The 18524-nt window shown below is 39.8% G+C and overlaps 1 protein-coding gene across 3 annotated transcripts in view; it reads left to right on the top strand.

Moving 5' to 3' along the window:
- sbno2b (strawberry notch homolog 2b) overlaps window positions 1-18524 on the top strand; it is a 59369-nt gene that overhangs the window by 3499 nt on the left and 37346 nt on the right. For 2 of the 3 annotated variants that reach the window (XM_029429070.1, XM_029429069.1), the window contains exons 2-3: window positions 9316-9542; window positions 10958-11046. In XM_029429070.1, the coding sequence (XP_029284930.1) occupies window positions 9435-9542; window positions 10958-11046 (197 nt within the window). In that variant the 5' untranslated portion in view covers window positions 9316-9434. Of the gene's footprint in view, window positions 1-9315; window positions 9543-10957; window positions 11047-17955; window positions 18064-18524 lie in introns of those variants that run through there. The other variant, XM_029429072.1, reaches the window with a different exon arrangement.

Genomic DNA, 18524 nt, shown 5'->3' with positions numbered 1-18524 from the left:
GTTATCAGCCTGGATTTATAACCAGCCCTATGCGATAAACAGGAAAGTACAAAACAAACATTATTTGAAGGCTGACATACAACTGTAAAGTTTTTGGAGAAGCATAAGTAATAGAGGGGTCATATATGTCACACTTTACACTCAAATATTTGTGATCAACTGATATTTCCCAACATATGACTGTCCTGCCTGCATGGGAGTCTTATAGCAGACTTGATGACACCTTCTTTAACACATTAAATAAATGTGAATTATCCCATTTTGACAGTATTTAAGTGGGCAACCTGTTACACATACAGGTTCAACCCTGATGGAATGTTGATAGAGGTCACTGGACATGTAACTGGTCTGTGATGAATGTAAAAGCACTAGTGTATTTGCATAATATGATCGAGGATATGTTTAGTTTATTTGTGGAGATATTTGCAAATTGGCAAGCTTTCATCTTTCATTTTTGTCTCATAACTTCTGAATGCAAACTTGATTGCAGATGCGATCCAAGCATTCACCTTTAAAAAAAAAAACGTTAACACACATAGCATGTAAATAATTATTGTTGTAAATATAGTGTGTGGGTTAAATTATGTTTAAGATAAAAATTCTTTTAAGAAATTCACAACCAAACTGCAGAAATTTCCATATGAAACCTGCACCTTTCTCTGCTCCGAGCAGTCATGGTCAGAAAAAAACCAAAGCAAATTCTTCATGTGGGTGCTTCAAAACCTTTTTGAAAATATGCCTGGTCTGTAGCCCACTGCTTGACCACAAAATGTTGAGCAAGTAAATGTACTGTAACAACAGTTAAGGTGCAGGCAGTCACAGTAAAACCCAGACCTCTGCCATATTATCACTGGCCACCATAGTCCCTGCCTGGTGGGAGGTACAGTGTCAGCATATGTGAGACACTGCACATCACACCATTGACAAAGCATGCTATAATTGTGGAAATTTAAATTATTTGGAATATCTGGTCTTTGTGCCTTTTTTATATAAAAAAAATAGCATAAAGGCAGTTTGTAGCCACTGCATTCTTTAGACGTCCAAGAAATGCATTTGCATTGGAGATAAACTCGGCCTATTATGACACAGCTTCCAGCGAGTTCAGTTTCATTTAAACCATTTGCCAAATTTTGACATGCTTTGTCCTGCCTGTCATTACGGTTTCTTAACATATCGTTGGCATTTTTTCTTGCTAGTCATTCTTGCACATTCACAGACAATGCCGTTCTTAATTTGAAGATATTTCTAGCCCCGGAGGGGGGGGGGGTAAAGGCTCAACGTCATAGGAATAATCAGACGGGGCTTAATTAAACATGTCAAATACAGCAGCACACATTAAAATAGTCCATACAGTCTATAGGACCATGACTGTTTTGACATGACATTTTTTTTTCACACTTAAAATGTGTACAGCAGGAGTCACATTTTACATGACATATCTGTCTTTATATCAGAACAGTGCAAGTACTTAGAAAAGTTGTATCCAGTATAGGAAACTAGAAAACCGCTTGCCAAAATGTCATGCATGTTTGATGATGATTAGAATATCCTAGACACATCCCAGATGAGATCATAAGGATGGTCGTTAATTATTTTTTATTTAGTAATACTAATTGAGTTTACGACCCCTTTGTTTTGTCTTCCACCTAATCACTTTTACATCATTTCTCGAGAACGAATTGTGCCTGTCTGGCTCATTTCTGCATGGTTTACTGGCTTGCCGTGGTTTTACTGTCCATGAATATGAGCTTCAGTCGATACCAGACAGATGAACTAAATTGAACTGATGTTAGTATAGCAAAGTGGCACAGACGGACAGACACAGACAGCCTCCCTGACTCTGTGCATGTGGTGCAATATTCTCACGCCTGCCAGAGAAGTGAGGTCAATGCAAGTGGAGCAGAGTACTGTCTGAACAGCAGCAGGGCAGATTTCAGAAAACTGAAACATTTACTGTATTAGTACAAGCTATTTAGATTCTGAGATGCAGGTTTGCTCCACTTACCATTTCAGGATAATCTTTACTAGGTGCTAAAGAATACTTGTAGTACTATGCAACATGATATTTGGACAAATGGACTGTAAAACAACATGCATGATTAAGACCTGTCTTGTAACCTGCGCTCTAGTGCAGCAGTCCAGATTTGACTTCCCTGTGCTATGTTGTTTGCTTGTGAAATGTGCAGCAGATAGCTTTTGCCTGGTGTTTTGACCGACTCTGAATAACCACGACTTAGAGGGGTGGGTAGGGGGCGGTGATTCTGAGTCAGGGAACCAGCTGCCTCCAATCAGCAACAGAATCCATCTGGGGGTCAGGCTGGGTGAGAGAGAGAAATAAAATTGAACATAAAGAAAATGGGGACATGACTAGCACATGGCAAGAGAGGGATTGTGATGGAAATAGGAAAACAACAGTCTATCAATAGAAAGGAAAAAAGAGGGATATTGATGGAAATGGGGACGTTGTCACTTGGAGAATATGGGGCCGGTGATGGCGGCAACAGTTTAGAGTGGGAGGGTGACAGAAATGGCGAGGGAGAGACTGTTCACACTTTCAAGAATCAAAAGGTTTGATATGATTAGACTACAGCGTAAAGGTGGGAAGTATCTGAAGCCAAGAGATAAGTATACTCTACCACAAGAAAAAGAAGGGAAAGGAGGAGCAGTTATTTTCTGTTTGTTATTTAACTGTAATTGCAAGTAATCTTTATATTATAACTAGACAGACATGATGTTATAACTGATAAAATTAATTTTATTTGAGAGCCTACAAATTAATTACAATATACACATGTCTCTCCACCTTTTAAGTTAGAACTTTACATTTGACTTCAGCTGAGACAGGTGCATACTGTGGAAAAATACACACACTTTGCATGTTTAGCTGTGAGAAAATGCAACCAGCATCAATAACATGCACAAACTAATCACTTGTTTAAATAACGCTATGTCCAGCCCTCTGTATTTAATTAGTACTTGTATTCAAATTTGTTTCGGTAAAATAAGCTATTGTCTGTTCACCTAACTAGTTGAACCAGAGCAGTAAAGGGTAGAGAGCTGCACTCAGCTTGCATGTGTCATCATCCTTCTATTCTGAGGAAATTAGATGTCAGAGGAAAACGGGGCAAAGAGGCAGCTAAGTGGATCGTTCTCTCTCTGATCTAGTCATCCTTTGATCTATTTCTGGTGGTGGTGGAAGAAGCAGAAGGATTTGCTCTGAAAAAATTATCATCAAGCCATTGCAAAACCAGTGTTTGTGATCTTTTTCTACTTCTCTGCTCTTTGCACTGCTCTGCTCCGGCCTTCATTGTCAAACTCACCTCTCTTTCCGCTTTCTTCATTTACAACAACAAAGGCATCCTCTGAGCCACGCGAGCTTGATTAAGTCCCCCTTATGGATAAATCAATTGAATGTCTCATTCAGCTGGTGTTTGTGGGCACAATGATATTTATCATGGCAAAACGGTGCTGAATGAGCCACTTAGAGTGGGTTAATAAGAATCTAATTAAGATTAATTGTTGTCCCTTTGTAAGTAACTAAATCTTTGAACCCTCCTCTTCAGTCAGAACTAATCATTCAAATGACTGCTCAATTTGTTCAGTTTGTTCAATGTGCTTCTGTGTGCTGTCCCAGTCCAGAGAGCCTCTTTGATAAATATTTGAACGGGCCAAATGCAATAACAACAGGCTCTTAAAACCCAAATTGTTTCCATTTCCCGGCTTTTGATAAGACAGCAGATTAGGTTACGCAGTCATTCGATCATTATTCTCTATCAAGTGTCCTACCCGGTCACTGAGCTGTCCACAGCCCCTTTATGGCAATGTCTGTAATACTGAATGGAAAGTGTGGTTGTGGGGAGGAGAACAGGAACAGATTGGTAGTGTGTGTGTGTGTGTGTGTGTACGTGCACGTTCACACGGAGGCATATATAGGCCTTTTGTGTTGAAAAAAGGTGCTAATTAATAATGTAGGCTGTTTTGAATGACGAAGCCCCGTGTTTCCCTGGGAAGTAACTTGTTCCTTTTATGAATATTTCATCACGGTAGCTAATGATTCCAGCCAGTCTAGGCAATCATAACCAACTAACAGCCCCCTTGCTGCTCTGGTGTAAGGAAGCTGGGCCTTGATCATTTCTAACCTGATTACTTGCAATGCTGATGGACTCAGATTGGTGATGAGTGAGTGTTGTGCATTGCATTGAATGATTGTTGTCCGTCGGTTTGTTAATTGTTGAGACCGATGCAGACTACAACAGGAGAGTGACAGATGCCAACAGAGGGCTGTCCCATGAGAAACCTTTGTGTACTGTGCATGCACTCTTACTGTACACTTATGTGTATTGAAAGTTCACTTTTTACTTTTATAGTATAGCTGTACCAAATGTTTTATTGCATGTCTATTAATAATAATAATAATAATAATAATAATAATAATACATTGGCTTTTTATAGCGCTTTTCTAGAAACTTAATTCTGTTTAAACCTGGTATTTCTGCACAGTTGCAGATAAAGATTATACTACACTAATATTAGTATTATACTATTTGTATGATTTAGATTCCAGTGGTAGCTGCTTTGGATTGTTTCCAACTTGTATGATTCAAACATTTTCAAAATCTCCTGAGCGTTGTAAAGTCCAAAAGTCAAAATGTATTGAAACAAGATAGATGTTAAACATGTGCTTATGTAACATATCATCTAAATCTAAATATGTTTGCTTAAATCCATATGTTTTGGCGTTTAGCCTTTAAAAACAACATTGAAACTGCGAATTTTGTTCAAACACATTCACATTCAAAGCGTCATTTGAAACCCCAAAAGCTTAAACTGTAAAAAGAAAATGACATTCGGTACTTCATACTGTGTCTCCTACTATTGTTTTGTCTGTGATTCTTTTTTTCCTGGCTTATTCACTCATAGACTCATCATAGGCTCACACACACACACACAACAGCGGTGTCTGCACTTGTCTAAGCTCACAGCACCAAGATACCCACACATGTAAGTGACAAAAATGGACTTGACGAGATTCCGATCAGTTTCACATGCGTGTAAGCGTAAACATCATGAAGCCAATGTAGACTGCTGGTTTTGCTGAAATGGAAGTGTAAAATGTGGCTAAAATGCTTCCACTGTGGGCACATGGAGCTAATGTTTGATAATGTGGTTGATGAAGATGAAGCAGAGATGCGTGTGGAAGGATTGTGTCTGTACCTTAGGATCAGCAATAAGACTGTTGTGACTGGAAGTAAAGGAATATACTTGAGAGATGATGAGGCCACAATTGTGGGGACACAAAAGAAAGTGGGATAATGACTATGCTTCTGTCTTAACCTTAACAGCAATTCAGTGGTTTATCCCTGTCATACATTTCCTTTTTAGCATTACACTTAACACTGCATTTGTTTTTCAACTTTATCACCTAAATGGCTATGGGGTAAAATAATTAATTCTTGTACACAACCAGATAAACAGCCTTAATCCATTTTACGTGCAAATACACAAACAATGTTGTGTGTGTGTGTGTTGAAGTATGATTTATATATCAACACTCCACAACACGTATTTGTGAGTGAAATGGCACACGCGCCAGGCAGGGTGGTTGTTCTCCTCGTGAGCGTTAATCGTGATTTAGCAGCTTAAGGAAGTCACACTTCCCTGGATGATCCCCATGTGCTCTGGCCACCACTGATACTCACTTAAGTCCACCAGCATAAAAGCAGGCAGTCCTTCCTACCGCATACTGAATTTTACCTCTCACCTCACGTACTTGCAGCACATGTTGGGTGCTGTAATCATATAAATGCACATCTTGTGTTTTTGAAGTGACAGAGGCATGCTGCTTGTTACCTCTGTCTGGCTGACAGACAAACACAGTGACTCACACAGTCAAAGGGAACCAACTGGCCACATCGCTGGAAATACTGTTTCTAATGTCACTAAATCTCCATGTTTGCTGTCCTTCTGCCCAAATAAGTCAGTCTGTGCATTTTGGCATGTTCAGTGCATTGTGCACAGGCTTCATTTTTTAAAGATTTTAAAATCCCTGCACTTGAAATGGCCTAATTTCCCTGCAGTTAGCTTTTGTGCCAGGCCACCCACAGAGAGAGATTGAGGGAGACACACATGGGAGGGGGTTGTACAAAAACCAGCAGTAACCTTTGAAGTAATTAACAGATTTAACAGATTACACTGCAAAATAGTCTTTCTCTCCGTACGGCTTTATAACAAAGGTTTTGTTTGTTGTTTTAGTTTTAAATGGCCATATCCTTTTCAGCATACAGGACATACACATTTTGCTTAGCAGTCTTGATACACACTATAAATCCAGATATTGACAAAAAGAGACATTCTTAAATAACCAGGCAGGGTTTATAAATTCTTACTTATGTATGTGCTGCCTTTTGATTAATGAACTCCTTGTGCTGCAGTGGGCATGCTTTGTTCTGTATGTTTTCTTTCTCTCATATCTCCAACCCTCTTCCCCCTACTGATAGCTTTCTTCATCACCTCCCTCTTCCTCTCCATGGTGGTTAGGAGTAGTAGGGGGTTTAGCTGTTTTCCTGTAATGAGAGGCCTTACAGGAAAGAGATATGTGGGACCACTCTTACAATGATCAGTATCGATTATCCTCAGAGGCTTGCTGGAGGGGTGGGGGTTGGCTAACAGGGGACAGAAAATGACAGACATTTTTCTGTTGCTAAGAGACAGTAACTAGCATGCTACTGGGTGACGTGGCTACAGGGATGGAATGACAGCGCCTGTCTGCTCAGGCTTATCAGGAGAACTAGTTTGTTTTCAACTGTCACACTTATGGATTAAATTATTCTGGCAGCTGAGGAATGTATACCACTATTATTAATGCTTCTACCACTACTACTGTATTACTGGGAATTTACATATTCTGGCTTTCACATGCACTGTATGCATATATTTCTGAAATGAGCTTTACTCGACTGAATCTGACAGACTGCTGTCACAGAATAATCCCTGGATGTTATCTTTCAGAGACTTGAGCCGTCAACTAGAGTTTCTTATGCGTCACTGCTGAACCAAAAAATTCAATAGACTAATTTTGTTACTTTATCTGTCATTCTGTGTTAGAGTTTCTCTCTCTAACTTACCCACATACATGCACACTTTCTCTTCTCTTCACTATCTTCACTCCTCTCTATGCTCTTTTTTTTGTTTTGTTTTTACAGTAGTTTCATAAATATGTTACACTCGGGTAAAGCCAGATTAAAGGAGGGTCGTGAACCCAGCTCGGATACTGCACATTGACCTATACAGAGTGACATTTGACCCGCGTCATGTTGGGCTGAAAGGGTTATAGGAATATATAAAGATCTTTGACCCAGATGAACTGGCAAGAGGCTTAAGAACACTTGATGCATCCAAGCTATAAGCCTCCTTAGGGTGTTGCATTGAGTACAATTCTGCAACACCAAAGGGCTCTCAAGGCTCTCGATACACACTCCCTGACTGTCCCGAGCTGCCTGGTTTCCCTTCCACTGCCTTGATCTGGACCTCAGCAGCTGAAAGCTGTCCATACATATTAAACAAATATCTGATATCCTTTTGCTTAAGACCTCCTGCTTAGAAATGTTGCCAGTTGGTTCTTTGCACATTTTCTTCACCCATATCCAGACGGTATCAAACAGGCAGCATAAGAGTAAAATGGCTTCCCTTTGTGTGTATTGGCTAGGCGAGTGGTGAATATGTTAGGTTAGGTCTCTCACACACACTCACATGCACACACTCAGACACACAAAGGCTCTCTTATTTAGACCCTCATGAACTCTATTAGGATTTATTACCTCAGCTTTGTCTCCAGTGAACACGTCAGGTCTATGCTCCAGATTGGGGGAACACTAGAGGGAGGAATGAAGGAAGGGAGTGGGGAAGGAAGGTAACAGCTTGATTAGTTTGGGTCAGGGGAGTGTTACTGACGTTACACAGACGTGCATTGTGGTGCGCTGAGAGATTGGATTGATTCAGCAGTCAAAATTGTGAGATTTGTGGAATATTTGTTAGGTTTTCAGCCTGAAAGTAACATAGAATTATTATTATTTTTGTATATACTGTATATGTTTGCCCACATAATGCATTTAGAATCAGTAGTTTACAATTTGTGTTTCCATATACTTCAGAGTAACAGATCTATTGTCTAATTACATATTGTGATAGTGTGCTAAAGCTGACTTCATACACATAATTGTATATTATGACACCACATCAGAAGAAAGTAGGTCATCGTGGTCCGTTTGCCAATTCTAAAGCAGTGTGTCTAATTTATTCAGACGGATTAAAGAGGGAATTCTGTATTTTAAATGTACATTATAGAATAACTATAACATCATACAAATCATAGTATTTGTAAACACCAGTGCATCTCCCCCCTGCTTATTAATGTCTGTTTATATATAGGTTTTAATTTCTAAACTGTGTGTGTGTATAAGAAGGGAGAGTCCAGAGCGGGGAGCTTGTTGACATTGCAGGAAACCTTCTACCCGTGTCCAGACAGTCTGGTCTATCCAGTTTAACCAGTCATTATATTGGGGACAAACAGCTTGAGCTGTAAAACATGCACACAAACACAGCAGCTAGTGCTATATAGACTAGTATCTAGTGCGCCCTGATGACATTTTATTTTGAAAATTAATAATTGTGTACATCTTTAGTGCACGAAGGTCCTTAGCAGCGGCCTGGGTTCTAATCCAACTTGTGGCTCTTTGCTGCAGGTCTTCCCCTTTCCTGTCTATCTCGGGCTTTACTATAATAAAGGCAAAAGAAGCCCCCCAAAAAAATCTTTAAAGGGGCTCTACTCGGAATTCACAGCATATCTATGATCTAGGGATTGCCTCCTCACGGCTCTCAACATATCAGATGCTATAACTGAGAATAGGCCTGTTCCTCTGCATTTCAGCCCGTTTGCTCTGTGGACCTCCTGCCGGAATTTTAATTGGTCCTCTGGTGATTGTTGAACCTTCAGTGATGTCCGATGACAACCAGCTAATAAGGGCTGTTAATCAATACGTATAAGCTCACTGCATTATGAATAAGATCCAAATTCAGTTTGGTGTGAACAAGGCAACTACAATCATTCTTGAGAAGAAGGGCCAATTATTTGACTAATCTCCTTTTTTTACATTATAAATTCATATACATTCAATTACTATTTCCGCCTGCTTTTATACACCAGAAGTTTGATGCCTTATTTATCACTATGTTTGCTGGAACAAATTCCCTGCAACCCTTCTAATGTCTCTTTGCCCTTCTCTCCCTCTCCTTTACATCCTTCCACTTCTTCCTCAGGTCATGGAAAGCATTTTCCCTTGTTAGAAGTAATATCTGGGACACAGCCAGTGCGTGGGTGGTGGTCGGAGGGTACATAGCCTTAGTCAGCTGGTGGTCATGTGTGAAGCTCTGGTCTGATGCCCACCCTCCCCTCAGCGCTGGCCATGGACGGGGAGAACTACCTGCATCCAGAAGGCCCTCAGCTGGACAGCAGCTTGTTCTCTGTGGCCTCCCCTAACACCGAGGTATGCTATGGGATTTTATTTGCATTTATTTAACTTGCATAGGTTGTTTTTTTTCTTGTAGTCCTGTCCATGTGCCTGTACGTATACACATGTACAAATACAAATGTATACACATTTAATTATCTATCTATTATATTATTTAATTATCACTCTCTTTTTTGCTAAGCTCACTTTTATAGAAGTCAGATAAATTCCTGTGATAGTTTAATTTACCTCTTTCTTTTTCTATAGGGTATTTGTAGAATTTTGTTGAAAATATAAAAGAAATTCTGAATAGTGTTAGGGCTCAATCCCAAAATACTAAATGTATAAACCCTAAATGTATTAATTGCATGTTGTGTAATGTAATACATACAGAACAAAGCATTTTTACACATGAGTGTTGGATACAACAGGGTTAATTGACTGACAAAATCAAACTAGGTTGAACGTAATGGACCTTTCCACTTAAACCTAAAGACGCAAACTATTTTGATAACCGATAAATGTTTCAGTAATTTTCCAAGCACAAATTGTGAGACAATTCCTATAATCTCTGATTCCAGCCTCTCAAATTAGGTTTTTTCTACAATTCTTTGATGTTTCAAAGACTAAACGATTATCAATTAATTGAAAAGAACGATCGTTTTATTAATCATAAGGAAAATAATCGGTAGTTCAAGCACTAATCTGAGCACTGGTGTATGTGACTTCTGCAGAACAGTCATCTAGAAAGGAAGTGGTCCTACTTGTGGTATTAATGGCCAGGCACGAATTCCAATGTAAAAGTTTGACGTCACCCAAACTCCAGGTGTCAACATTGTTTGGTTTAATGTTTTATTTTGAAATGATACGTTCTCTGAGATGTTTACTGTCACTTCAGTATTTAGGGGAATGTTATATATTTGTTTGTTTTTTGGTGCTCACAGTATTGAAAAATGACATGTGGATAAAGTCAGTTTCAGTTTTAATTGTAAGCGATCTCTACCAAAGAAATTGTCCCTACAGTCTCACTAATAAAATTCCATTTACCTCCACTGTAATTGCGTAGCGATAGAAATTCCAGAGAATGTCCCAAAACCTCGGCTTATAAAACTGAAACGGATAAGAAGAGGAAATATGGCTGAACTGACCGTTTAAAGGCTTATACAGTTGCACTGACTACATGTGGTGTGTAATTCTGAAGATGTGGTTTGATGTTGCTATACATAGTTCACACTGAGGTGGCGGTGATGATAGTATTGTCTTGCACTGAACATAACATGGTCATTATTGCTGTTAAATTAACCAAAACATTCATAACAGAAGTGGTTAACACATAGAACCCACTTTTTGTTTTACATTGTGAGAGACAGTTCTATTGCTCTACAGATGTTTAGTGTTATATTTAATGTTTTCTTCGTAACGTGACAGATTTTTATTTTGTTCTGTTTTAGAGTTCAATATATGCCTCCTCTGGTTCCTGGGGATCCTACTCTGAGCAGCCTGGATACAACATACACTGCCCTATGCAATCTGGAAACCAGTAAGTTACTACAAACACAAATCAGTTTGACAACAGCAGGAGCTGGGAATGACGGTATATCAGCTGAAAACATGACAAGTGACATTAATTTTGAAGTTACTTTTCGCACTATACACTAATTCATAAGTGGTGGCTGGGAATGCTCCACAACAAATACCCGCAGGCAATGCCCTTTTAGATTGAGGGCTGCAAACTGTTGACATTGGGCAATAACAACCCTCAGATGCTGCCCACATGAGCTAAGAAAATGACCATTAGTCCCGGGAGTCTCAAGTATTACACAGTTATTATGAGTGTGGTGTTTTGTGTCGAGGATGTCTTGTGAATATTTTGCTAATGGTGTTTATATTTGACTCTTGCGTCATAGCGTGTGAATGTCACATCCACATGGCAAACAAACACACTCCCCCTTACTTTAGTACTTCTTAAAAGGACACACATTTTTAGTTACCAAGGTAAAATGTTAATGTTATACAGGACCGATGCCATACATTCAGAGGTGTGTCTGTGTTCTTTGAAAGAAAGTTTTACCATAGGAGTAATATAAGATATAAAAGTCTCTAGATATTTAGAAATGTTCAAAAATAAGTTGCTTCAACTGGAATATGAATGATGCCTCTTCACTCTTAATTGAGTAAATTTGAAGCTATGTTTGTGTCCAGTGATCAATTTGATAGATAGATACTTTATTTATCCCAAGGGAAATTCAGGTATCCAGTAGCTTAAAACATGACATACAACATTACCCATCTACCCCCCCCCCCCTTCCGCCATTACAAATGTACAGTACAAATAAGACTTAAAATAAAATAAAAAGTCAAACTAAGTGATAAAGTGTTATAAATACAATAAAACTGTTATTAATACAAAGTAAAAGTAAAAGTGCAGGCTGATTTGAAATTGAATTGAATCTGAATCCCCCGGCCATCACCAAGAGGAGTTGTACAGTCTTATGGCCAGGGGGACAAAAGAGTTGTTGAGCCTGTCTGTGGAGCAGGACAGGGACAGCAGTCTGTGGAGCAGGACAGGGACAGCAGTCTGTGGAGCAGGACAGGGACAGCAGTCTGTGTAGCAGGACAGGGACAGCAGTCTGTGAGCAGGACAGGGACAGCAGTCTGTGGAGCAGGACAGGGACAGCAGTCTGTGGAGCAGACAGGGACAGCAGTCTGTGGAGCAGGACAGGACAGCAGTCTGTGGAGCAGAACAGGGACAGCAGTCTGTGGAGCAGGACAGGGACAGCAGTCTGTGTAGCAGGACAGGGACAGCAGTCTGTGGAGCAGGACAGGGACAGCAGTCTGTGGAGCAGGACAGGGACAGCAGTCTGTGGAGCAGGACAGGGACAGCAGTCTGTGGAGCAGGACAGGGACAGCAGTCTGCCGCTGAACACGCTCCTCTGCCGGGTGAATGTGCTGTGCAGAGGGTGGTGGGCGTTGTCCAGGATGGATGACAGTTTATCAAGGGTCCTTCTCTCTGCCAGGGAGTCCAGCTCTGTGCCCACTACAGAGCCAGCCCTCCTCACCAGTCTGTCCAGCTGTCCAGCGTCCCTCTTCTTGCTGCTACCTCCCCAACACACCACAGCATAGAAGAGAGCGCTGGCCACCACAGACTGGTAGAACATCAACAGCAGTTTTTTGCAGATTTTGAAGGAACCCAGCCTTCTCAGAAATACATCCGACTCTGCCCTTTCTTATGAATAGTGTCCATGTTTGCAGTCCAGTCCAGCTTGTCGTCCAACTGCAGCCCTAGATATGTATAGATCCTGACCACCTCCACGTCGACCCCCTCGATGCTCTGCATAAATAAATGTGGCTTCACTGTAATTCTGTGCTAACCCTAAAGGAAAAACGTTTTATCCATTCTATGAAATACTTGAAGGTTTAAAGTGTTTGAACAGGGCCTAAAATGTATTCAGACACTTCTTATGTGGATTAATTATTAGATATTATTGGATCCTAATAATGCATTCCTGATACCTGAAGTTACCTAACACAATTAGGTGACTACATCACTTTTAACCTGACATTAAAGCACCAGCTGACGTCATTGGGGATGGTTTCTTTTATCAGACCTCCTTAATTTCCTGTAGCGGGTGGCCCTGTGTCACCCTTACTACGGGGGTTAATCTCAACATCTTGAAACTCGGCTCTGTTTTAATGACCTCACCGCTAAATGAGAAATGTTTGTCTCTTTCCTCCCACATAAGGTGTATGTGCGTGAGAGAGTGTGTAATTCAAAGGCTGTGCAACATCTTGACTATGCCGGCCATGTAGCAGAGCAGATGCAATGCTTGTCTGTGTCTACAAGGCATCCGTCGAGCCACATGATTGCTGTGCACCTAAATACCTTTTGACAATACACTATCAATGAGGTTTAAAGATGCAGCTGAGCTGTTTATCTGAAGTGGTCACCATTTTCTTACACAGCTTCGGTTAAACAGTGTTTGGATGCTGGTCTGACTTGCTGAGTTGCATAGTTCTGGTGTGTAGCAGTGTCTGAACAGCAAAGAGCAGGTTTTAACTGCGTTAAAGGTATGTCTGCATTACGGCTGGGCAGTAACTGTCAATAATGTAGCACAGTTACAGGTTTCTTTTCTTGTGTCAGAATGTCTAACCCTGATAACTGTCAAGTGTCTACATACAATAAAGACTTCTTATTTTAAAGACAAGATTTCATGATCTCGGAGTCAAAACTGACTTGGATTTAGTCATCAACAAACCTGCGTGGTACTAAACACAGCTCAGGAAGTGTTTGTTCAAGTAGTGGTGTTTTGTATTGTTATTGCTGTGCAGTGTTTCTTTGAAAGTTCAAGCAGCAGATGACGTGAGAGCGCACAGTCTGTGGTTTTCAGGTTCACTCAGTTTTCTGACATCAAGCTGGTTTTACAAGACTCTCATCTCACTCTCCATCTTATAATGTACAGACATTTTTGATCAAAATCATGAGGTGTCTGTGGTTTAGAAAAAGAAAAAACATTTGACCAAGCTTAAAGCTTCAGCTATCGCGTCTCTTCGTAGTTCTGTTTTCTTTACTCCGTTCAGTTTTTCTGATATTCAGCCAGGTCCTTTTTCACATGATCCTGCATTCGCGTCTCTTTTCTTCTATGATCTACAGACTGCTGCTAAGTAAGACTGACTTGCACTGGGGATTCAAGGATCAATTCTTGTCATTATGCAACACAGGGTTGCACAATGAGTGGTAGCCTATTTGCTAGACAAGAAAAACATGACGGCACAATAAAATAAAAATAGTAGTGCATTCCTGTAGGCGTAGTGCATTCTTTTAAATTTGCATCAGGAGAAACGTAAACAGCAGCAACAAAACTATTATATGGGTAGATAATATGGCTAGCAACTTCACATTAACAATTGGACATTAGGGAAACCTTATCCATCAACTGACTAACTGACTATGTTTGAGCACCAAGCATCATTGATATAAACAGTCTGCATCCTCTTGTCTCACCGCAGTCCTGCGTGAGGTCTGTTAAATGTCAAATGCCATACGTGCTCCAGTAATAAAGGACAGCAAATTATAACAAAAATGTAGCGAGTTCATAGGAGCTACCAGCAGCTGCATCTACATGAGCCGCCGTCGCATGGCACCATACAGTCATGCTTTAATTGATTTGAACTTGAAAGCCTGTACAGTAGTTGTCTTCTAACATGGCCATTGAGAACAAGCAGAGGAGTGAATAGATCACATGGCACCAGTGAGGAAAAAATGTGAATGGGCCAGTGCTCTGTCTGCACTTATTGATGCACTGACTCACCTCTACACACCAGAAACCTTTCTTAGTAGTAGTGATACAAATGTCAGTGAGACTCAGACTATGTAGAGTTAGCAGAACATGTCATTATAGGTCACAACACTTACAGTTTACAGAGCATAGAAAACATCATAACGGCAACTTCTGCACAGCTTAAGTCAATCCAATACATTAGCCTTCTGAAAGGAAGTATTTACTATAACTGACGTTCACTTTCTGTTCAGGCAAAGAGGACGTGGTTATTTTCTATGGGTATCACTTCTTGTGTTGCATGATACAATGGTTTTTCACATGGGGCCACTTCATATATTCATGTTCCAAGACAAATATATTGCTAATTCCATATGATCTAAGACTTTTGGGACTTAGAATATAGGGTGACAGGTTTCAAAAACTTAAGAAGTTCTGACATAGGGCTCTATTTTGGTGTTGGCGCACAGCGAGGAGTGCCGCTCTGTCCTGCCACAGTGGGAGGAGAGACACAGAAGAGGGTGTGTCGTTGTCAATCAAGCCGTGCACTGCAATATTGGTGCCAAGGGTAACTGTGTCTTGCATGGTCCCCTGCCCGCCTGCTCAGAACAGCTCGACATCCAAACCCACCTGTGTTCTTTAGCATTGTGTCACTTTATTGGCACACCCATATAAACCTCTGTAAAATAACACAAATCCATTTATACATATATTGCCTTTCTTTCCACTTTCATTCTACGTTCTTCCACCAGCAGATGATAAAACAGGAAAAAAAGATTATTCTGATTTATGGAATTAATGTCAGGGACACAGTAATATTGATGGGTGATTGTGACTACCACCTGTCAGGTTATCCAATACAAGCTAGTATCCTTTGCTGATGGCCTTACCTTTACCCTACTGACTCCCTTTCCAACCATCTGAATGCTTTGGTTGGACCAGAACCAAACTTAAGCACCCTGAGATTTCCCTGTATTTTAAAGGGTGCTATATATATTTAATTTATTATTATTATTATCATTATTAATAATAATAATAATAATATTTTCATAATTAGTTTAATAACAACCACAGAAACCAATGTGCTTATGTGAACATCAAACTTGACAGTTATGATTAATTCTTCTGTATGTTTCCACACGAACAAATGTAGATCAATTAAATTAATTATAATGTATTAATCTTCATTAATAACTGCCTCAGGACTATTTCCTCCTACCAATCTCACACACCTCTCCTGGTGTCACCTGGTCTTCTGGATGTTGACACCCTCAAAGCTGAAAGTCAGCATTTTGCCCACATTTTCACAATGAGAAATATTTACCTGTCTACTACTTACAGACAATGTTTGCATTTTACATGGAAACCAAAAAAGTATAATGCAGTAAAAAGGTCTACACTGTTTGTTATGTTAATTAACTATTTAAAATATGTTGTGTTTTCCTGTTCTCTCTTATTTTCATTATCTTTTTAAATAAACAATTTAAAGAGGGAAAATTAGGCCCAGTGTTTTTAATCTTTTTAGCAAACAACAGTAATGGACTGCCTTTACATATATAGCACTTTTCCAACTTCAAACAGCCATAGGCTACCATACAAGGTGTTTGCTATGCCATCGGGAGCAATTTGGGGTTCAGTATCTTGCCCAAGGACACGTGGATCCCTGGTCCCCTGGGGTAGGAATCACAAACCCTCCGACTGACAGTTTGTGATTCTTAGGTCATTCCACACAGCTGAGTCTGGCTGTTTGTTTACAGCAGGAGAATAAGAAACTACAAATCTGCTTCTATTTTTAGGTTTTGTTTATTTCCTATTGCCTATGACTAACTCTTAAGTTATCATGAAGGCTCAGATTGTGCACATTTAAGATTAACATGGCTCTATGGAATAGGACCACATTATGTATCTTGATACTGAACATTATTTCCTTACTATAGACTAAACCTTTTTTTCTGCCTGCTTTCAGTTTGTTATTCACTGTTGATGCTGCTTGCAGTGTTTCCCAGTGCGATAAGTCAACGTTCACTTATTGCAATGCACACTGTTGATAGCATGAGAGTTAGACCTCCTCATTGTGTTTTAATGAAGAGTTCTTCCATGGAATCGGAGCAGTTTGTTATCGGTGGGTGTGTCATTTTTAACTTTATAGTCTCAGCGTGTCTAGTTGACTATAACATGCCTTTCTATGGAAAGGAGCATTATACTGTTGATTATTATTTTTATGGGATTATGATTCATCACAGTGAATTTTAAATGACCGTATAGGCTATTAGCCCATATTGTATATTTATATTATATTTTTAAAAATTAAATAAAGGGCCTTTTTTTTTACTTGTTTGTTGCTCTTTTCAAAATTGTAAGAACAGTTTCTTAGAAGTTGGAGTTAAAAGTATTAAGTTCATGCCCTTGTAAAATTTGCATTAAAATGTCAATCCAAAACTAAAAATCCACCCTAAAACACAAACTGTGTTTATATTTAAAAATTAAAAAACAATGAGGAAATTCGCACTTTTTCTTAACTCACAAAAGCACTAACAATGGGCTCTTGATTTTAATCTCTTTATCAATACATCTTAGTCCTGTTTAAGTCTGTTAAGCAATTCATCCCTCTTTTGTAGATCGTTGTTTTTGATGATTTTAGGAAATCTAAAGAACCGTTTCTCTGGGTCACGAGTAGCGTTATGACCACAATTATACACTGCGCACACGATTGGCATTTTCTTTCAGTCTTAGACGTTTAAACACAAAGAAAATTACGGAGCGTTCCAGCAACTCACACTGTGAACTAGCGCCGTCTTGGTTGTGTATATCAACCAACATGGTTGACTTACGGGTTGGGAAATAAGCGTGACGTCACATGCACACGATCTATACACTGACTAAAGGCTGCCCTTGTATAATCTAGGTGTGTTTTGAATTTAAATAAATCAGTCTCACTGACCTCTGGCCCATGGTTGAAGGCCCAGAGCCAAATCCTGTGAATAGCTTTGGCCAAGCTCAATCCCTCTGAGCCCGAGCCCTGGAGCATGATTGGCTGAGAGGAACGTGGGAGGGTAAGGTTACAGTTCCCCTTAACAAAGGTTTAGTTTTGCTTTCGTTTTCAATGAATGTCCTCCACTGTTGGCGAAGTGGGATGTTACTTTATGATGACTTGAACTCAACAAGAAACCGAATATATCTCATGTTTGGAATACAAGGTCTTTTGACCTTCCTCTATAATTAGTGGGCTCAAGGAGAATGGTTGGTACTAGTGAAAGTTGGACCTTTGATCCTCAAAGCGGGTAGGAGCGGTTATTTTTCTCCATTCTTTGACTTTCTGTAGACGTCGTGCTCTAACCCTTGCACTCGCTCTCTCTCTCACACTTTATTTAAACCTCTAACTCTCTCTGCCTGTCTGACTTGATATACGTGTTTCTATTATCCAGCTTGTATCTTTGAAAGTTGAAGTTGCTACTTTCGTTGGCTTTGAACACCTTAGATTTTTAGAAAGATACAAAAGTGTATTGCTTCACTCCATTGGTATCAGTCCATTCCACAATTACATTTTCAGACATTTGGCTTCAAACTAAACTGAAAGTGTTTTCACCTGGTACGTTTGTGTGGTATGTTGGAATTGCTGAAAACATGATGTGATGTGGTAGTTAGATCATCGTATTTATGTATTACAGCACTAGGTTACCGTCTTCAGAAAACATCCTCTGTTCTGCCAGTGATACTTGACCTCTTGATCACATGAGATGCT

The sequence above is a fragment of the Cottoperca gobio genome, chromosome 4 (assembly GCF_900634415.1).
Source record: "Cottoperca gobio chromosome 4, fCotGob3.1, whole genome shotgun sequence".
Taxonomy (NCBI): Eukaryota; Metazoa; Chordata; class Actinopteri; order Perciformes; family Bovichtidae; genus Cottoperca; species Cottoperca gobio.
The sequence above is the reverse complement of the archived record's forward strand: the minus strand, read 5'-3'. Positions and strand labels throughout refer to the sequence as shown.